Source organism: Cornus florida, unplaced genomic scaffold (genome assembly GCF_030987335.1).
Source record: "Cornus florida cultivar Cherokee Brave unplaced genomic scaffold, ASM3098733v1 CherokeeBrave_3.0.0_Hap2_Chr10, whole genome shotgun sequence".
In the NCBI taxonomy this organism is placed as follows: Eukaryota; Viridiplantae; Streptophyta; class Magnoliopsida; order Cornales; family Cornaceae; genus Cornus; species Cornus florida.
The window spans coordinates 103306273-103327388 of NW_026775580.1; the positions used below are offsets into that span (position 1 = coordinate 103306273).

The window sequence follows — 21116 nt, forward strand, 5'->3', positions numbered from 1 at the left end:
TAGTAAAATGAAGGCCAAAAAAGAAGAAAAATAAAAAAAAGCATAGACTAAACTGAAGCAGGTTAGATGAAATAATCAGATCTAAATGTCCCATAATAAAGATGAAGAGAGGAAATACCTCAGGGCAAAGATGAGTTATTCTAACTACATAAATTTGAAGAGAGGGAGAAATAGAGGAACTATTTGATATACATCATGTATACGTATATTAGAAATACCCTAGAAAAAAGAAAAACAATAAAACATTAAGTGAAATGAATTAATTTAGATAAAATAAACTACTGAAAAAAAAAAAGGATTAGTTAAAATAATCAGATTACATTAAAACACACAAAACCCTAAATTTTGCATTAGTTAATCCTGAAAAGAATTGTGCAGATTCTTTTGCCTGCCTTAAAAATCACTTGGTATACCCCATTTTTAACAAAGCTCAAGGTTCTTCAATGAGTTTTTGGCTAGGTTTTTACCCTCTCTTTTGCAAACCAACAGAAACTAGGGGAGGATAATCCAAAGTAAATATATAATTTCTAAAGAAAAAGCTTAAGAAGAATTCAGAAAGTTGGACAGCTTGGAAAGAGATATATTGGAATGAAGCGGCCTACTGGTTGAAATTCTTTTGTGGGTTTTGAATTTGTCAGATTGCAAACTGTAACAATTCTTTTACATAAGTATTCTAAATACAGAATCATAAAGAATTTTCAAGAATTCATCTCAAGTTCGAGCAAGACTAAAAGTGATGGCAAACTTGAAAACCTAAATCTGCTCCAACTATTAACTAAATCAAATGAAAAGGGATTTAAGAATTACATAAATAGCAATGACATGCAGCTGTTCAAAAATTATCAAGATCAACAAGAATATGTAGACTAACAGTCAAAGTTGATAAGTAGGATTTCCTTAAAACAGAAAATGCATAAATATTTGTTCAATAAAATGATTGAAAAGAAAAATAATAATAATAATAATAAATAAATAAATTTATAAACAACAAAAAATGATAAAGGAATCAACCTTCCAACCATCCTTTTGGCGCATTGAATGCTCTAACATGATTATTAGGAAATTGTGTATGAGGTCTTCTATGTCTTCCAAGCTTGTAGAATTTGAATCTTTTATTGCACCCATCTGTAGGACCACGTGATACAATTAGAATATGTAAGAGAAGCATCCATCGCACCAAGTAAAAAGTTCTACAAATGAAAACCACTGTCACTGCCAAAAAGGAAAGCAACTTTCTTACCCTAACCAATGAAGTGTCATTTTTCTAACTGAAATTGTAAAAGGAGAACAAGAACAATTAAAATATTTCAGATTGAATGTAAATAACATTATAATAATTACCTCATAATTAGAAATAAGAACCTCCAAAATCCACTCAGGCCATTCCTCCATTTCAGTAAGACTACATCTATTTTCCGGATGACTGCAAGCCAAAAACAGAATATCCTGAAATCAAATAGAAGGAAAATATAAGATACCAAAATCAATTTCAGAAAGGACCAGAGTAAGGAACTCAGTAATCTGAAATAATAAACAAAGTAATGCTATTTACTACATCTGAAGTGCAAATGCAAGCCGTATGAAAACATAAAAAGTAGCATATCCCTATATAGATGACAACATAAATAACTTCTCTGCCCAAAGAGTGATCGAAGAACGTCAATTTTAAATCCTTATTCCACCTCCCCAACATTATGCCATGTCACTTTGCATCACATTAATGTAAAATGAATAACAGCATAACCCAGTATGGGACAATGTCATGTGACATTAATAAAGCATATCCGTTAAACAAAAAATATCTTTAATTCTTCATGAGAGGAATGCATTCCACAATCTCATATATAATTTCCTGCAAGGTTTATTTATATCTATCTATATATATGTCTAGAGAGAGAAAGAGAGGGATATATAAAATCTAACACAGCAGATGATATTGGGGACATTTAGCAATCTGAAATTCGCCGCAACATTCAGAATGCACACATGCAAATGTAACAAAGAATAAATAGAATATACCTATAATAAGGAAAGAATAGTCAGAAGATATTACCTGTAATGCTCGCCTTTGGAACGCCCTTGATGCATATGGAAGTGAACGCAGAAGAACCAACAAAACCTGTGAATGTTCAAAGCGATGACCAGAATCATAAATGTTGAGCCCATCATCTGTTGAAGAAGCATTTGTCTGAAACAGATAGGAGAAAGAAACATCTCAGGTTCTTGTAATCAACATATACATCTATATAGCTCTTAGTAACTACACAAAAAAAAAAAAAAAATAATAATAAAAGAGGGGGGGGGGGGGGGGGGGTGGTGGTGTAACGAATGCCAGGATTGCTTTACAAGAAATGACTATCTTCTGCTTAATGGTGAGTTCATACAAAAAAATTCTCCATTTAGTAGGTGAAGGAATCATTTGAGTGACATACAAAGTTTATCAATGGGGCCTTCAGCAAAACTCACAAAGATATCTGAATTGCATTATGTGATGGTTCTTAATATAGAAAAGAACAATTTTATTTCTATTATTACCAAATTGCAATTTCTAGCAAGATTCAATTTGAATCAAGTGAACCAGTATCGCAAAGGAGGAAGAACAGAAGTCACGTACCTCAGCTTCATAGTTTATTCATAACCCGAACTTTCAGTAAACAATATGTATTGAAGTATCATATAAAATTTTAATAAGAAAGCTGATGAATTGGTGTAACGTGAATGCAATGTCCATGCTTGCCATATTTTCTTTATCATAAAACAAATAACAATATAGCATTGTGTATACCAGGGTGCACTATCTCATTATTACCTCAAAAGGAACCAACCATCGCCCTCAACCCCATGGAACGAAAACCCGGGGAAAAGAAAATTCCACAAATAGAATCAACTAGTAGAAAAACATTCTGCAAATTTTATTATTGCATGGACTGGTAGAGATAGGTTGGATAAAGTATATATCATACCGAGGCATCCAATAAAGCCATGTAGACATTTCTAGTCATAAGCCTGTTTGGTGCTGCTTGGAAAGCCTTCTGTAAAGCAAAGAGTAGAAGAGAAACTTTATCATCAAACATGGTACCACCTCCCTCTAGCAAACCCAGAAGGTTGTTCGTTGGGTCTGGAGGAGCCTGTGAACCAATTTTCAAATGCCCAGATGTAACTAAAGCACCTAATAGACCAATAATCCGAAGAACAATACCATCGCCTTTGTCAACATTATAGACATTATTCCTTGCATTGTCAGCACTTATAGAAAACCTTATACCACCTAAATTTTTTATGAAAAGATGCTCAGAGGCAGACACCATCCTTCCAATATCTGCACCTGCTGAAATACCAACAGAGCTGCTACCGCTATTAAAAGACTCTGGTTCAAAATCCATTTCATGCGAAGTCAATTTCTTTTCCTCGAGGGATCGTACATCATCAAAATGATTACTTTCCAGAACACCACTACTATTGTCTGGTTCAGATCCCTGAATAGATAAAGTTTCATCATTCTCGATTGAACAGTTTGGGTTGTCATGATCTCCAGCTTTTGCTTCCCGCTGCAGCAGGACAAGAAGTGTTTCTATCCCACCACATGATACAAATGCCTCCGCAAATGTGTGAGCCCTAGATGTATTTGGCTGTACCACCAACCTGTAAATCAGGTGCAACAGTCTGGCAACCTGGAAGAAGACAAATTTAGGTATGGTTCAAAATAGAGTAGTCAGGCATTAGCTCACATCAGTCTTCAAATTAACATAATATTAACTATTAGTATTATTATTGAGATCATCAAATCCATATTGACAACTTGTGCATAACTGTGCCTGATCACTCTTAATTGCAGGGTGGGCAAGTGCATAGTGAGAAAAGCCAAAGAAATCTAAAACTCCTGCCAAAATAAAACTATTAAAAAGATGAGCAAATTACCGGTATTATTTCTGCGCGCACGCGCGTGTTTGTGTGTGTACTTAGATGAATTGGCCAGGTATTAAGAACCAAATAACCGTGTTATATATTTACATGTTCTGTATATTCTCCTTGATGGCATTCCATCTAAACATGTTAAACATTAAGGCCATTTTTAGTGTGTGCAATAATGGAATAAAACAGTTATGGAATGAGAATGGTGCAAGAATGGAATGATCATCCCAGTTCTACTGTTTGGTTGTAGACATGAAATAGTGCAAAAATGAAATAACTGTTCTCATTCCAGTGTTGTTTAAACCTGTTTACACGTTATGAAATAACTTTTAAATTAATTTATCTAAATACTTGTATATAGTAATAAATAAATCAAAGTAAAAATTTAAAAATATTTTTATAATTTTTAGATTAAAAATTCAGTATTAGGATAATGTTATAAGGAAAAATATATGGTATACACATTACAAGGTTTCATATGTTTCTTCTTCTTGTTGCGATTAATCATGCATACAAACCAGTTCCTCTTGTTGCTTCCATGAAGTCCAAGTTCTCACACGGTTTATATCACCCAAATCATACACACACACACACACACCACACACACACACACACATATATATATATCATATACCATGTGCAATTATGACAATCAAATCCCTCTTTCATGTGTACACTTGATAGAATATTATAATATCATCCAATACCAGATTCTTTTTAAGGGCATCTACCTCATAATTATACATGCACTAGTGAACTCTTTCAATCACCTATATTTATTATTTGGATCATTTATGTTGTTGATTAATGTGAGGAAGCTTTTAGCTGGATGATTAGGTACAATCCTTGATCACGTTGTCAAGACAATCAACGTCACCTCTAAGAAATAACGTATCTTGAAATCCTTTTGAAGAAATATGTTCTCTCCATGCAAGTCTGGGTGTAGACACACCTTGGCCTTTGGTTCTCCACGAAATATCTCCAAAGGGGCTCCTCTCCAGTTACATTTAATAGGAGGGATACTTCTCATACTTGAACCATGTAGCCAACTTCTGCATCATGAGAGCTTTCCTTTATTGTCAGTAGTTGCAGCTTGTGGAACTTTTCTAAGATTGCATAAATGCATCATCTTAACTTTGTAAACGGCTCAAGTTTGGAGCAGGACTTGAGGAGGCACACACTGCTCAAGAGCAGCTGATCCATCACAGTCCACCTTAAAATATGTGGATATGCCCCAGCTCAAAGGTATGTGACAGATTTGTCATAGCTCAGTTTGAGGTGTGCGGATATGGCATATACCCATTGGATAATAAAGGGTAGTAGCTTGGCTGCTAAGATTAAGGGATGTCAAAGTGATCTTTCCAAGAAGAACATTACACTTTGACCAAATCATGAGAGAGAGACAGATAGGACAGACAAACAGACAGACAGACAGAGAAATCATACGACTCACAGATGACAACTACGTCGCTTGCGCAAAGTCACCGACATGAGAATAGTCCTGCTGTCACATGGAGGCATCTCATTGAACTGTGGTGAGGTTTATAGAAGAAGTTTGGTATTATAGCCACCGGTAAAAGGCTATAACCAAAATCACCTACCCTATAGTCGAAATGTCATTTTAACAGAACAATCCAGTGCACATGGAGGCATCCTATGCATTAATGACCAGTCCAGATCACCATGGCGGTATGAGCACCTCTTCGTTCGTCATCAACTATAGATAGAGACAATAGACCTATCTCACACATGAAAGCAAGAGGAGAAATTGAATGATCATAAGATGGCAATATTATTACAACTTTCATTTGCAATGTTGAGTTTGTTTGCTGTTTCTTCATGAGACTCTGACTCTGTTAAGACTATTGATTTACACCACCATACTCTCTCTTTGTGTGTCTGTGTGTCTGTTGAGCTAGCTAAACTCCACTCTAATCGTTACTCTTTATTTTGCTGCTTACATAGATACCTTCATCTTTCCTTATTATTTGTGTTTTTTGCCCAAAATCTTCAGATGTTTTGTGACAATATCAGGCTAAAATTTTTTTTGTCTAGATGTGCTTTATAAAGTTCAGAAAGTTTTATAGAGTGAAGTGCAATAGGTAATGTAAGTATCACTTGCTAGTTAATAGGAATGCAGTCTACCGAGGACTGGAGAGTATAAATTTAACAACTAAACCTACAGCTGTTATGAGCAAGGCTCATAAGAAAACGGGTAAGTGATCCAGTGAAAAAAAGAATATGGTAATTTGTGTTAAATATGTTTTGCGGAAAGGAAGTATTCAGCTATAAGAAAATTATTACCTGTGCATGTAACATGTGGGAGAATATCTCCAAATATTATGCCCAATTCAGAAATGAATTTTCACTAGAATTTGGGGGAAAATATTAAGAGAAGCGACCCAAGTGTAACAACTAAAGCGGGATCTCTACAGACTTGGCTTCAGATGTAGTAAGTTGAGATGTAAATCGACATTTCATGGTTATAACAGATACATGTCTGTGATTATAACAAATCAGTATCTGTCATGACCCCATTATTTAAAATAAAAAATAAAAAAACTTTTAGAAGGAGAAAAGCTAAGCAACATTCATAATCATTCTTCAAATTCCACTTCTATGATAAGAAAAGAAGGGGATAGTGTTTGAACTTCTACAGCTAATTTCTGCTCAATTTTAGGGATAACAAAAACAAGTAGGTCAAGTAGCTTGTATTGCAGTTGGACAAGATTCTTGCAATTACAAAAACAAAACAAAACATTAATCTTGCAGTTGCAGTTGGACAATATTCTTGCAATTGCAATACATTTAGAGCTTTCGGTCATCTATTTGTTCATGGTCTTATTGTTAATCCCTAACGGATGGTTAGAGCTGTAAAGAATAAAAAATAGGTTTTCCTAGTATAAATTTGGACTCAATGAACTCATGGCACTGAAGACATGGACGGAAATGGGAGTTAAACTCTGAAAATTAATAACTTTATGCATATTACAGGCTTCATCAAAATTTTCCATTCCATAGAAGTGGTTTTGTTAAGAGGAGATAATCCTCCAATTTATTAGATTCAACTATCAGCATAGTTGCCACAACTCTGTGTTCAAAGTTTCGTTTTTTTTTTTTTTTTTTTTTTTTTTTTTTTTGGCAGAAATTTGGCCAAAGTGTGGTTAGGGATATTCCTGCTGCTAGAAATTCTACTTTGGACAGTTTGATTCTGAATGGATGATGGAATTTTGGGATTTTACAGGCTGAGGAACTCGAACCATTTAGGAGCTTTGTTCAGAATCTGCCACTTAAGACAGGTATGGACAGGTTACAATGGGATGGAGGCAAGTTCTCTTTCAAAAGGGCTTGGAATTGCTGCAGAGCTGCTAATGAGGAAGTTAGTCGGCATCAATTATGTTGGGGGAAGGCTAGACCAAGATGGTCTGTCAATGCTGTGTGTATGCTTCATGACAAACTACCTTCAATGACTAATTTACAGAAACGAAGGATTACTTTGGCCCCTAGGTGTTCTCTCTGCTGTAAAGCTGTAGACACTAGAGACCATATTTTTATTACCTGCCCCTTTGCTCAATTGTTTTGGACTTGGATTGGGGAGGTTTTACAATGGGATCTGGTACAATTTGATGCTGTGGTTGACACTGCTGGTTTGCTGTCTTGGTTCAACAGAGTGACTCAACATCCTAGAATTCTGAAGAGCTTATTACCTGCTGCACTTGGCAAGAAAGGAATGTTAGACTTCATGGTGGGCTGCAACAAGCACCAGAAGCTCTGGCTAGACAGATGCCTTTGGAGATTATGGATATTCACAAATTATGCCTTAATGATCTCAATCTTTAGGACTTCTTTTCAGTTTTTGATTCGTATTGGAAATGGGCCTTCTCCATTTGGATAGGCTGTGTTTGTCTCTGAGGGTATGCCCTCTGTGCTCCTGTATTTCACTCTCATCTTTTTATACAACTCCAACACCAACTATGAAAAAAAAAAAAGAGTTTGGTTTTTTCTTTTCTCCCTTTTTTCTTTTTTGTTTTTTTCTTTTGACCAGATGGGTGTTCCCACAAGTTTTGGTGGGACTATTTCCCTTCAGACACCTGGTAGGTCCAATGCCCTGCACCAGTTTTAATGGAGGGAGAACATGTGAAGCTGGTCTCAAGGGAGGGGAACAGAAACCAAGACCTCTGCCTTGCCAGGCATGCTTCAAAACCAATTATTCTCCCCTTGGGCTCTGTTTTCAAAGTATTTAATGATTAGAAACAACCTCTTTTGCAATATTAAATTTATTTTCCATTTTCCTCTTCCTTATTAATGCACACACGTGACACGTGACAATGCAATACTTAATCCTTCTTCTGTTCTCTGTTTCAAATAACATACATTTTATACATCATTTTTTTATTATTTTTCATAAATTACATTTATGTGTCAAAGTCAATCCAATATATTTTAACTGTCATTCACAAATTAGATCGTAAGTTTTGATGAGTCTTATCATAATTGTAAGGGAGAAAAAAAAAAATGAAGGTTAACAAGCCAAAGGTAACACTCTTTTTAAACAAGCAATAGTAACTCTGCAATTATTGTCAAAACCTATTAAAAAAAATAATAATTTAAGGCAATAATAGAAAACATACTGTCATCACTATGAAACAATACATATTCATACAAGTTCTGCATACTATATAAAAGTCATTCTCATTACTAAGCAGTAACTTGTTTTGCACCATAAATGAGATAAATAAACATACAACTATATGACATGCATACTAGACCAATGAAAGAACATTTAAGAAGCAATTAAATATAAATTTTAAATTACAGAAGATGAAATAAAATGGGTGCAACCAATTTATTTTATTCTGTTAAAAAATATGTATATGTTCTACAATGTAATATTACCTGATTTGGTTGTGGACAGTCCACCATGAACCCAAGTAAACAACGGATATCGTTCTCAGCCAATGAAGGAGAAGCTGCTACAACAAGGAGCTCAATAACCACTAAGAGTTCATCAACCAAAGCATTCGTTTCACCAACAGGACGTGTTGCCTCATTCAGAGAAAATGTTTTCACTGAATCATCTTCATGAATAGTCCAGTAGCATCTCCTGCAGCCATCAAGAAGCATCTGAATAGCATTAGCATCTCGCATTACAGATGACTCTGTGAAAACCATATCTGCAAGTGATGATAAAAGCTTCTTTTGCAGTCCATAGTTGCACAAGCTCCAAATTTTCAGATCCAGCAGCAGTGTACTGAAAAGCTGCACTTTGAGAGCATGGTTATTTTTCTGAGATTGGCATAAAGAGACAATTGCTGCAACAAGTTCCTCATCTCCTACTCCGTCACGGCTTCCAACATCAAGCAAAGACAAAGTTTGCAGAAGATAAGTTAAGATTCTTGACAACACCTCAGGTCCTCTTGTACGGCACAATTCTTCAATGTTTCTATGGTGTTGAATGGCCATGGAAATAATTCTAAATACCGGACCAGCAAGAGAAGTTGTGGCCAAAGACAAAGAAAGATTCCCTGGTTGTGGTTCCAGGCTATTTTCATGCACATTACTCACTACCAGTGGAAGTAAAGACATGGGGCCTCCATAGGCCAAGGCCCACAGAGCCTCCAAGGGTCGCATTCTTGTAGCAACATGAACTTGCCCAAGAACCTCAGCAGGTCTTCGAAGCATGCCTGAAACATACAAAGATACTATTAAGGATATGCAACCCTTCATCAAGTTCTTCATGTCATGATCACATAGTAGAGAAATAGTAACAAATCTACCAGGTGCGTGCAAGAGTTGAAACTGGAGTTCAAGACTTCAATTCAAATTTATATCATTATCATCATAGAAAAACAACTCAAACCCATTTGACAAATCTTCAAGAACATAATTTTATTCACTTGAAGCAGGCAACCTGAGTATTTTCATTAAAAATATAAAAACAAAAAATAGAAAAAATAACATAAAATTGGTTTGAAATAGCTTGGAGTTTTGATCATTAAAAAGGGATTTTAGCAGGAAGAGAAGAATAAGAAGATAGATAATAAAAAAATTAATAATAAAGAAAGAAAGAACAAACACAAGAAAAAGAAAGAGAAATGGTACTTTTTTCATTTAGCTTCTCAATCTACTTTTGGGAGTTGTAGCCAAAAAGAAAAATAACTAAAACCAAGAATTTCAGTCAAAATGATATCTCAACTATATTCATCAGAATCTACCTCCAGATAATCACAATTAAGTAGCAATGTTCTCAGAAATAATATACCATACTCGAAGTGCATAAAATTAAATTTAGAATATTAAGTTTTGCTAGAAAATGTGAAAAATAATAATAATAATAATAAATAAATGATTCTAAAACCTGCAGCACCACTAGGGGAAGCATCAGGACAATAACGCCCGGTAAGCAACATGGGATGATAGAGAAGGTGAATGCTTTCTCCAATTTCGGCATCCAAAAGTGCACTTTCTTCTGCCATACTTCGCACACGGTCATTTTTTGCGAGCCATGGTAACCCCGCCCCATTACCAAAAGAAGGCAGCACATCCCCTCCTCTAGAAGCCAAACAAGCCATCCTCTCCGGGCCAATCGGCTCCCTAAAGATATATACGGGTCCCATCTCAGCAAACAAAGGGCAGTTACGATGACGGCGTTGTAAACCAGCCACTGTAGGTGGAGGACTAGTCCCGATGCAACAAAATGCAAGCGGCTTGGAAATTTTTGGGAAATCAAAAGGACAACTTTCATACAAGGACCCATCAACGTATAACCTTAGCTCGCTCTCTGCTTTCCCAAGTATCCCTTGCTTGGAAGTATGCTCCACACCAACAAAATACCAACATTGGGGCTTGAATGCATGAGTAAAATGCAAGGAAGCCTTTTTCCCTTTGCCGCTTCCACTTTCAACCACTAAAAATTGAGCATGAAAATATGCCTCCATCCCCTGATTATCAGCAGATAAGAAGCTGAACAGCCGTGGCATGTGTGCTGTGCCTTCACCAGAAAGTACGCTGGTGGCAGAAGCAGCCGACATGGTTGATGATTTCCCTGATTGGGCTGCAGTGGCAGCAGCTATTGCAGCAGCAGTGGATGAACTGTTTAAAGTGTCTGCAAAAGATTCAATGTAGATCCAAGTTGCAAAAGAGTATCCATTAGTGAACGGCCAACGGCTCTCTCCTGGACCAAGCAAACCAGAGCTTTCCCCATCAAATTCAAATGTACACGCTGGACCCCTTGATTCCTTTCCACCCATGGCCTTTTCCAAAGCAAGCATCAAACGAGCTGCCCATACACTGGTAAGTGTTTTTGTGATGACTTGAAACCAGCTACGGAGATCAATTACATTAAGCGAATGGCCTGCTAAGTACTGGATGCAATAGCATAAAGGTGTTCCGTCCCATCTCAATTGCTCTGTTGAATTAACATCCTTAACAAAAATCTTCTCAGCTGACCGCAAAAGAACACCCACCAAACCAGCTGTAGAGCACATGGCTCTATTTCTTGTGCAAGCACGCAATATAGCAAGCAATCCTCTGACCATCCGAGTTCTGGGAGACATGAGACCCTCAACATCCCCCAAACAAGGAAGCCAAGGAATAAGCTCACCAGCTACAATAGCGGCCCTGGAGTTCAGCATCACACTAGGAGGATTGTTATCCTCATCCTCTTCAAAAGATTCAACACCTCCCATTGTGGCAAGAAGTGAATCAACTACTAAGAAAGAAATACTCTCGGCCTCCTCTCCATTTCCAAAAATCTCAGCACCACTTACAATATTCTTCAGTTTGTCCAAGCTTTCAGGCTTCCCCATAATAGCAGAATCCACTAAATGCAAGAGTTCTGGGGACACATTTGGCATAATAGGTTTTGGCCTAGGCTTTTCTGGCGAACCAACAGGAGAGAATGATTCTCTCTCACACCCAGGGCTTAAATTATGGTGATCATGGTGCACCTCAGCAACTGAGGAAGAATCAAACTTTGAAGTTAAATTATCTGAACTAAAACATTTATTTACATCTATATTACCACCCTGAAAATCTACAACATTCTTCTCTTGATCCTTCAAAGATACCTGCTCAAACTGATTGTCATCCACAGCTATAGTTACATTATCAACCCCTTGCAAAACTATATTATCACTTACTATAATATCTGTGCCACCACCGCTAATATCGACATACTGTGTATTAGATGCTCCTACACTTCCATCTAAACCACTGCATTCTTTGTGAATATCAAAATCCTTCCCAGAAATTTTTCCACGTTCTTGCTTTTCTTCTTCTTCCATTATATTATTGCTATTAACTTGATCTAGTCAATCCTTATCCAAACTATTACAAGCTAATCTACCTGCAAAGATTAAAACCATGAAAACTGAAGATTGGGGAAAGCAATTCAAACACAATCATATAGAACAATATATGAAAAATGAAAATCCGTAACCAAATTGAAATTAAACAATCCAGAAATCAAATGTAGTTTTTAGCTCAAACATGATCAGACAAGCAATTTGGGTATGCAGAACACAGACCCGTGACTAAAGAACTGAATTAATGAGCTAACACAATAGTTTAGCATTTACTCTCCATGTTGCTGCTAAGAAAGCCCACAGAAAATTAAAAACAAAAAGATATTTCGTTTCCCAGATCTCCCATTATACCTTTCAAATCAAACTCAGAGCAATGTACATATTCTTTTAATTCATTACCACTTTATAGATCAATGTTCTAAAATTGGACAATTAACCATTGCATCAGATCAATCAAGAATGCAATTTATGAATGGAATATATATATACATACATATATGTAGAGAGAGTAAGAGAGAGAGATAAATGCAGATGTGAAAAAAGGAGCGGATCAGAGAAAGATCACAGAAAGAAACAATGAAAAAAAGAAAGAAAAGAAAAATGAAGAGATTGTAACTGTTACCTTTGGATTGGATTGGATCGGAAAAAATGCATGTTTTGGTTTGTTAGGTGGTGATGAGATTTTCAGTGATTGAAATGAAGTGAGTTAGGAGAGAGAATCAAATGATCAGATGGAGAGAGAGAGAAGTGGAGGTAGGGGGATGAATCGAAAGAGAAGCCGAGTTGAGCGCGCGAAGGAAGGCCAAGCACAAATAGGCCTACATGGGCTTTTTTTTCCAACTTCTTCGGATGTCCCCAAATGGACAGGCCCCTTCTGGGTGGTCCAGTCAAAAACCCAATGGGTTAACATGCTGTCTCCTTCTACTATACAATGATCTCCTATCAAATATGTCACAGCTACAAAACATCCACTAAATTCAACTTAGGTCTCGTTTGACTTTCAAGATTTTACAAGAGCTCAAGAGATTTTTTTTTAAGCTTCAGTTACATTCCCATTTTGTGCATACCCTGATATAATTGCATTCCATGAAACAATGGTTTTATCTTGCTAAGCTCTCAAATATTCCAGCAGCAACATCAACTCTCTTACACAAAATCACCCATATCAGGTCAGGCATGTAGAGCTGCCATAACAGTGGCATTAGTAGGTTTTAGTCATTCTTCCAACATTCCTCTTAATCAATCATGGAATTCCAAGAAAACATTATTATATATTACCCGAGCAGTCCCCGACTCCCCACTGACCCACACTTCGAACGCATGTTGAGCAAAGCCGTTGATGCATTTACAAGTGATTCGAACCCAACTCTTACAACATAACCGTGAATCAATTGTTCCAATCTTCACGGACCCAGTATCATCAGAGAGGCTAAATGGTGACTATTGTAACCGAATCAGGACAATGGCCTTCCTCTTGCATCCGTAAAACCAATTCCAACGCTCTCTCCGCAAACCCGTTTGCGTATACCCAGCAATGATAGTGTTCCAACATACCAAATTCTTTTCGGGCATTCTATCGAACATCTTATTTGCTTCATCAACCATTCTACACTGAGCATACAAGTTTAACACACCATTCATCGCGAACACATTCGATGCATACCCATTAACGATCAATTGAGAATGAATCTCCTTACCCCTTCTATCGTCCAAATTATCACCACAAACTTTCAACAAATAAGTAAAATTGTATACAACAGTTTGAACACTATCATACATCATTCGACAGAAGAACGACAAAGAAGACACGATCAGCTTCGTGTAAACTACCAAATTTGCAGAACAAATTGACGAGCTTGGTCTGGAACAAACTGACTCTTCTTCCCTCTCTCTAACTCCACATAAAGCAGAGTATGGTCTCAAACTCTCAGGTTGCTTTAAGAACAGATTTGCTGTTAGGCGAGAGAATCCCTGAATCTCAGCCCTTCTCGCCGGCGGTGGAGCGATGGAGCTTGAACGAGGTCTCTGCAAGGCAAAGGTACAAGGGTAGAGGTCTTTTGCTTCGACCGGGAACTAATGAGTAATGAAACGGTATTATAGAGAAATTATGAAAAGTTTTATTAAACTCAACAGTTTCTGTGTTCCTCAAAACGCTCTTCAAGAGCTTGAAGCCCTCTTGATATTGTAATCCAAACATGAAAAAAAAAAATTAAATAAATAAAAAAATATGGGCATGTTTTGTTTGGAATTTTAAAAATAATTTTTAAAAATTTAGATGACACAAAATAGTTTTCACAGAACAAAAATAGATAGTTCTCTAAAAATAAATTTTTTTATAATTGAATTTTTAAAAAATAGAACTAAACAGAATAGTTTTTATACAATTTTCACTTTTTGAAAAACACAAAAAGTTTCAAACCAAACAGGCCCTAACTTCCAAACTCTAACAAGCCAAAAGTGGCTTTCTAAAAGCCATTCCAAACAGAATCTTAATCCTTTTTATCAAATTACTGGTGTTAATGAAACTTATCAATTAAAATTTTTTTTTTTCTTTGTTTTTTTTGGCCTTAAGCTATTTTAATAATCTTTAATCCAGACTAAAATAAGAATCGGTAATACATCGCAAACTTGAAATTTCAAAATTCTAAATTGCTAACGTTCAACAGAAATCTCGGCGGACTGGTATTGAATTAATGGAGAAGTAATTTGTTGCATATTATGTAGTACCTATCTTTGTGTAATTTGCAAACAAGAATTATACTCCCACAAATTTGAGCTCACCACTGTACATGGCATTTTTCCAAAGAAAGATTGTCAAGCAACAGCCGTACCATTGAGACAACAACATCCATGCCTCGCCAACGTGTGGATATTGTCGAATCCCAAGAAACTTTGACAGAAAAGCATATTCTTCCATGTTGGATTTACTCAGATAACCCACTGTCATTACATTAAACAATAACAAAGGAAACGACGATATTCCTCCATTTAGGAAGACTATGCCACAAGCCCTGGCCACAATGACCCACAGTCTTTTATGTTTAGGTGATCAGGGAATATGCAAAAATTTATATTAACAGCCACAAGTGGCTATCGTCGAATGCCCTTCTATGGTAAACCAAAACTTAACTTTTACATTAGAGTAATGAGCAATGATCCAATTGACGACATCTAACTAGTCAGGTGTCTCACAAGAGACTACAGCTATTGTGATAGGGTCCATGGGTCTAAGACACCAAACTAGTTGAGTGTTGTCACTATTTGAATTTCCCTTTACATAATTACTACCGAACTGTTTCTTGAAACATATCCACTGAAGTGTATGGCATGCCACTATTTGAACTTATTTGGTCCAACTCTGTACATTCCATCCTAACCCCAGAGAGTTTAAGCACAAAAAGGTTATCTCAGAACAGGGAGTTAAGCATTACTAACATCAACATCGTCGATATCCACACCAACCACAGAATCAAGAGTTGACACCCATGTCTGCAACCCAGCCTTAGTGTCCTTCTTTCTTGTTGCTTCTAGCTTGCCAACAGCTTGCTTTGGAACTCCACATTTCACTAAAACAACTCCAAGTGATTTAAATGTAGAATCATCAGGTTGAATGGTGGAACTCATCATCTCTTTAAAAGTTCCCACGGCTTCCCTGAATCTCCCATATAAAGCATACAACCCAAGCACATGATTATAACTCAACAAATCAGTCAGAAGCCCCAGTTCTTTCATCTTTTGTGCAATATGAACAGCTTCCTTAAACATCCCTATTCTCTTGTACATGCACAACATCATCGCATATGAAAACTCATTTGCATCCCCTTTTCTCTTCAGGTTCTCAAAAATATTTTCTGCTTCTTTAACCATAGATCTCTCAGTGTAGAGATCTATCATACAGTTTGAAGAATATAGGTCAGGACCCATCTCAAATGCCTGAAGCATTTTGTATGTTTCCTGTGCTTCGTTCAAGTATCCAACTTTAGTGTAAAGCTTGATCAAGGAGTTATATATAACAGCATTCATGGATATACCTGCATCTCTCATTGCATCAACATATCTTAAAGCTTCTTTAACGCATCCAATATCAGCAAATGCATTTATCAGTACACCGAAAACAACAACATCAGGCTGTACATTAAATCTTACCATCTCTGTAAACACTCCCTCTGCCATGTCCAACTGACCTAACTTCACAAAGCTTGAGATCACGGCACAATATGGGATGCAATCACTAACCAATCCTGCCTCCTGCATTTTCCTCACATAGGGCAATGCTAAATGTGGCAGCTCAGCAGTAGCTAGCAATTGGATGAGAGAATTATAACTACACTTGTCTGGAACTACATCATGTTTCTCCATATTATCAAATAACTGACATGCCTTTTCATATCTCTTGCTGATCCCATAAGCTTTGACCATCACATTGAACTCAACGACAGTCAGCTTTTTACCTTCTTGGCAACTGATGAAAACTTTCTCAGCTTCCAACACATGCCCACGCTCCCCAAATGCATCAATATTGGCAGAGTAGCACTCGGAACTCATATTCCCTTCAAGATGAAACCTCTTGAACCATAACCATGACTTCTCAAGCATTCCAGCTTCTATATACATTCTGGTCAGAGCTGATTGGGTGAATTCATCAATCTCAAGACCCCTTCTATCCATCTCTGAAACGAGCTCTTCTGCTTCACAAACCATATGCCTTATCGAGAACGCATACAAGAGGGTGCGGTAACTCACAAGGTCTGGCTCAAGAGAAGCCTCCTTCATCTCAGTCAAATATTTTGCTGCCATTTTAATATCATCATGTTTAGCATGAAGGGAAATAAGAATATTATATGTTCTTGTATCAGGTGCACAGCGAAGCTCTTCCATTTTATGCATTAGTGAAACCACTTCCTCTAGCTGGCCATAATTACCACAAATGTGAATCATTGTATTGAAAGTCACAGTGTTTGGCACAATCCCATCCCTTAGCATCCTTGAAAAAGTTTCAGATGCTTCTTTAAGTTGACCAGCCTTTCCAAATGTATCAATCAGGGTATTATATGTGTATGAGCTTAAATGAACATGTGGTTGAGAATCACCATTGACAATGACAGATGTTGTTGGTGTAATAGTTCTGCCATCACCAGTTGAAGATATACCAGAGGACCACTTCTTGAAAAACTGCTCGGCCTTCTCAAATTCCCCTGCTTTCTTGTACGTTTGAACAACAATCCCCATAGTCACCTCGTCAGGTTCCATCCCCTGTTTGTTCATCAATTCCAACCAATGAAGTGCAGCCTCCTTAAGCCCACCTTTACTATATACATCAATTAGTGTACCATAAGTCGAATTTATTGGCACAATACTTCTTTTCCCCATCTCATCCCACAAACTCTCAACTAAGCCCCATCTTCGTGCTTTCCCTAGAATCCTTAGCATTATATTGTAATGAATCACATTCAATTCATAGCAACCTTTTCTCTTAAACCACTCAAAAATCTGCAAAGCACGTTCCCAACTCGATTGCTCCTTCAAGATTATACTCCTCTCCTTGTTAGTAAGACTCTCTTCCCAGGGCCTCAAAGCCTCATCCAAATCACTAACTGTTTCCAATGCCTCCAATATAGCCGGAACGCACCCTCCGTATCTTACCCATTTCATCGAACACTTGGTATGCACCTTCCCCATCACACCATTCCGATTCCCTGGTCCAATTTTTTCCACAAAATCCCTCTTCTTTTCGATTCCACCATTACCCCAAATATTTCTTCCGTGTTCTCTAGATGGGATCTTGACCAAACCATGTTGGTCAGAATCAGATTTGTGAATTCTGTCATGGGGTTGTCTGTAAACTTTACCGAATCTCTTGACACCTCCATTGGGAGTCTCGAGAACTTGCTGGGCTTTGTTTTTCTTGATGGGTTCAACTTTGTCCGGTGGGGACAGAGTCACTCCTATGTTGGTGGTGGTTTTCATGGAACTCAATGCATGGAAGCAGTTGGTATCTATTTGTTGAAGTTTCACAAACATTTTTCTTCTTCTTTTCACAAATAGATAAATGTAACCTCTTTATTAGGGAATCGAAAGTCGATTTGGAATGTTGATTATGCCGATGAAGAAGAACCGAAGAAGATAAGCAGAATAGAGAGAAACCTTCAAATGCAAAATCCTCGCTCTACAAGAGCAAGACCTTATAACTGTTACAAGCTATGGGTTTCAATGTCTTCTACGAAATTATCCCTTAAAAAGCTTGTGAATTGATTGAAATGTTTAGAAGAAGATAACCTTCGGGGATGTTACTGGTGCGAAGGCTTATTTGATTGAAATGTTTAGAAGAAGATAACCGTTTGGGGGTTGTAAATCGAACCCTCGTCTTACTAACATTACAAAAGGGACCTTACGGTCACGGGATCACATTTTTCGGCGCCTAGAAGATAAAATTACCAAAATACTCCCACTTATATTTTATATAAAAATTATAAAATATAAAAAATGTGCAATATTCATAATACTAACTAATGGTTCAGAAGATTTTTTTGCAATTTCGCCTAATAATATTAAATAATATCAATAATAATAATAATATTATTATTATTAATATTAGTAGTAGTAATACTAATAATAATACTAATAATAACAATAATAGTAGTAGTAGTATTAATCATAATAATAGTATTAATAATAGTAAAATAACAAAAATAAATTACTTAATTGCAAGATATGTAAATCACCTTTTAGCCCATGCGAATTAACAATAAGAATAATAATAATAACAATAACAATAATAATAACTAATAATAATAGTACTAGTCGTGGCAGTAGTAATAGAAATAAAAATTTAAAATAATAACAAAAATAAATTGCTTAATAGATTCATATACCTATAAATAATTTTTGCAAGTTCATAAATTATCAAAAAAGAAACAAATAAATAAATTGAAAAAATGATAATAGTAAACATATATGTACATACACACGTATATATGAAAATAATTTTTAAAGTGAAATATTAGGCAAATTTTCATTTGTTTTGAAATATCTTCCTTGAAAAATACTTTTTATATAAAACTTTTTGAGATAAAATATATCTTTTTAATTTTATTTTTTAGTGTTTGGCAAAGGTCCTAAAAAATTTTTTAGAACAAAAGCACAATTTATTTTGTAGTTAAATTTTGGTAAATTATTTTACTCAAAAAATATTTTACTTAAATTTTAGACAACCAAATACCAGAAAATAAAAAAAATATTTTCCATCCAAACAAATGAAGCCCAAAACAATGGTAAATAAATAGAATATTAATGAGCTAATGTAACGCGTGGATTCCATGTGAATTCGTAATCTATCTATTGATCACTTTTTTTTTTGCATCGGTTAATTTGGTATTTACTCGCGTACGTACATATATATAATTAATGAAATTAAATGTTCCTGCTATACTTTTTGTTTTTGGCGCACGGGTAATTCATTCCAGATATTACTATTATTTACTCCCATAAAATACAAATATTACTATTACATGGTCAACTCAACTAGCACTTCATTTATTTTATTTTATTTACTTTTTGATAATTTATGAGCTTGCAAAAATTATTTAAAGGTATATGGATTTATTAGGTAACTAATCAAGCAATTTATTTTTGCTATTATTTTAAATTTTTAGTATTATTACTACTACCACTACTAGTACTATTATTCTTATTGTTATTATTATTATTCTTATTGTTAATTGGCAGGGGTTAAAAATGATTCACATATCTTGCAACTAAGCAATTTATTTATGTTATTTTACTATTATTATTATTATTATTACTTTTATTGTTATTTTTATTATTATTAGTATTACTACTACTAATATTATTAGTTATTAGCAATATTATTATTATTGATATTGTTTATTATTATTAGGCAAAAAAAAAAAAAAAAAACCTGAACTATTGTTTAGTTGTTGCAATATGGTCCCTGAAGGGTATTATGGGTATTGTACATTTATGATATTTTACCATTTTTATATAAATTAATAATTGAGGGTATTTTGGTAATTTTGACCCTCTGGGTGCCGAAAAATGTGGTCCGGTAACCGAAAGGCTCTATTTTGCAATGCTGGTATAAATGAAGGTTCGATTTGTAATTCCAGATAGTTCAGGGGTATTTTTTATTTTTGGTGATAGTTCAAGAATTTTTTCATACTTTTGCCTTTTATTTATTTATTTTGGCCATATATGTCCATCTCAAAATAGGTTCTCTTCATGCATTTAAATTTGTGAAAAAATATTATTAGTATTTTATAAATTTTGGGTTAATGTGTGAAAAGTTTGTGAAATCCGTTAAAACACTTTGGAATAATTTTTCTTTAAATTTGGCCGTTAATTTGTGATATTTTGCTGTTAATTTGTGAAATCCTAATCTAACAACTTTTTCTTTCCATCACTATTGATCAAATTTTGGGAATTATGTTAGTAATAACTTTTCATAAATTTCAAACACTTTTAAACAGTTAGACCTGTTTATCAAATGATTTTTGAAAAATTGAAAGGATTATTTGATAAAAATAATAGTTTAGAGGCGCTTTCAAAAATTTTGGAATATATAAAAGAATTTTAGTGCAATTTTTCCCTTCTTTGTCTTTCCATCAACACTGCTCAATTAAAAAAGGCTTTCTCTAACCTTTCTCACCACAACAAATCCCTTCTTCCAGTCTATTTTTCTCCCGCTCCCTTTCATAAGAGTGGGGAGGTGTTATTTTTGCCTCCCACATTTTTAACAAACTCAGTGTGTGTCAAGAAGTTCACTCTGTGAATGTTTTTCATGCTGTTTTTGCTTTTGTTCAACTAGATCAGTTTATGTTTGGCTTGTTTCCAGCTAGTATGGGTGGATGTGTTGTTTTCTCTCCGGCTAGATCTCTGATC

The 21116-nt window shown here is 35.6% G+C and overlaps 2 protein-coding genes across 2 annotated transcripts in view; both read right to left on the reverse strand.

The window, feature by feature from the left end:
- LOC132276567 (BEACH domain-containing protein C2-like) overlaps positions 1-14408 on the reverse strand; it is a 49368-nt gene extending 34960 nt beyond the window's left edge. The window contains exons 1-7 of the mRNA XM_059778048.1: positions 12841-14408; positions 10271-12259; positions 8809-9596; positions 2964-3671; positions 2054-2188; positions 1342-1446; positions 1012-1125 (exon numbers count right to left, since the gene is read on the reverse strand). Of these exons, the coding sequence (XP_059634031.1) occupies positions 1012-1125; positions 1342-1446; positions 2054-2188; positions 2964-3671; positions 8809-9596; positions 10271-12197 (3777 nt within the window). The 5' untranslated portion in view covers positions 12198-12259; positions 12841-14408. The remainder of the gene's footprint in view (positions 1-1011; positions 1126-1341; positions 1447-2053; positions 2189-2963; positions 3672-8808; positions 9597-10270; positions 12260-12840) is intronic.
- A 718-nt stretch (positions 14409-15126) lies between these two features.
- LOC132276571 (pentatricopeptide repeat-containing protein At3g23020) lies at positions 15127-18590 on the reverse strand. The gene has a single exon (XM_059778052.1). It carries the CDS (start codon positions 18237-18239, stop codon positions 15639-15641), a length of 2601 nt encoding a protein of 866 aa, XP_059634035.1. The 5' UTR covers positions 18240-18590; the 3' UTR covers positions 15127-15638.
- Between the last annotated feature and the right edge of the window lie 2526 nt (positions 18591-21116).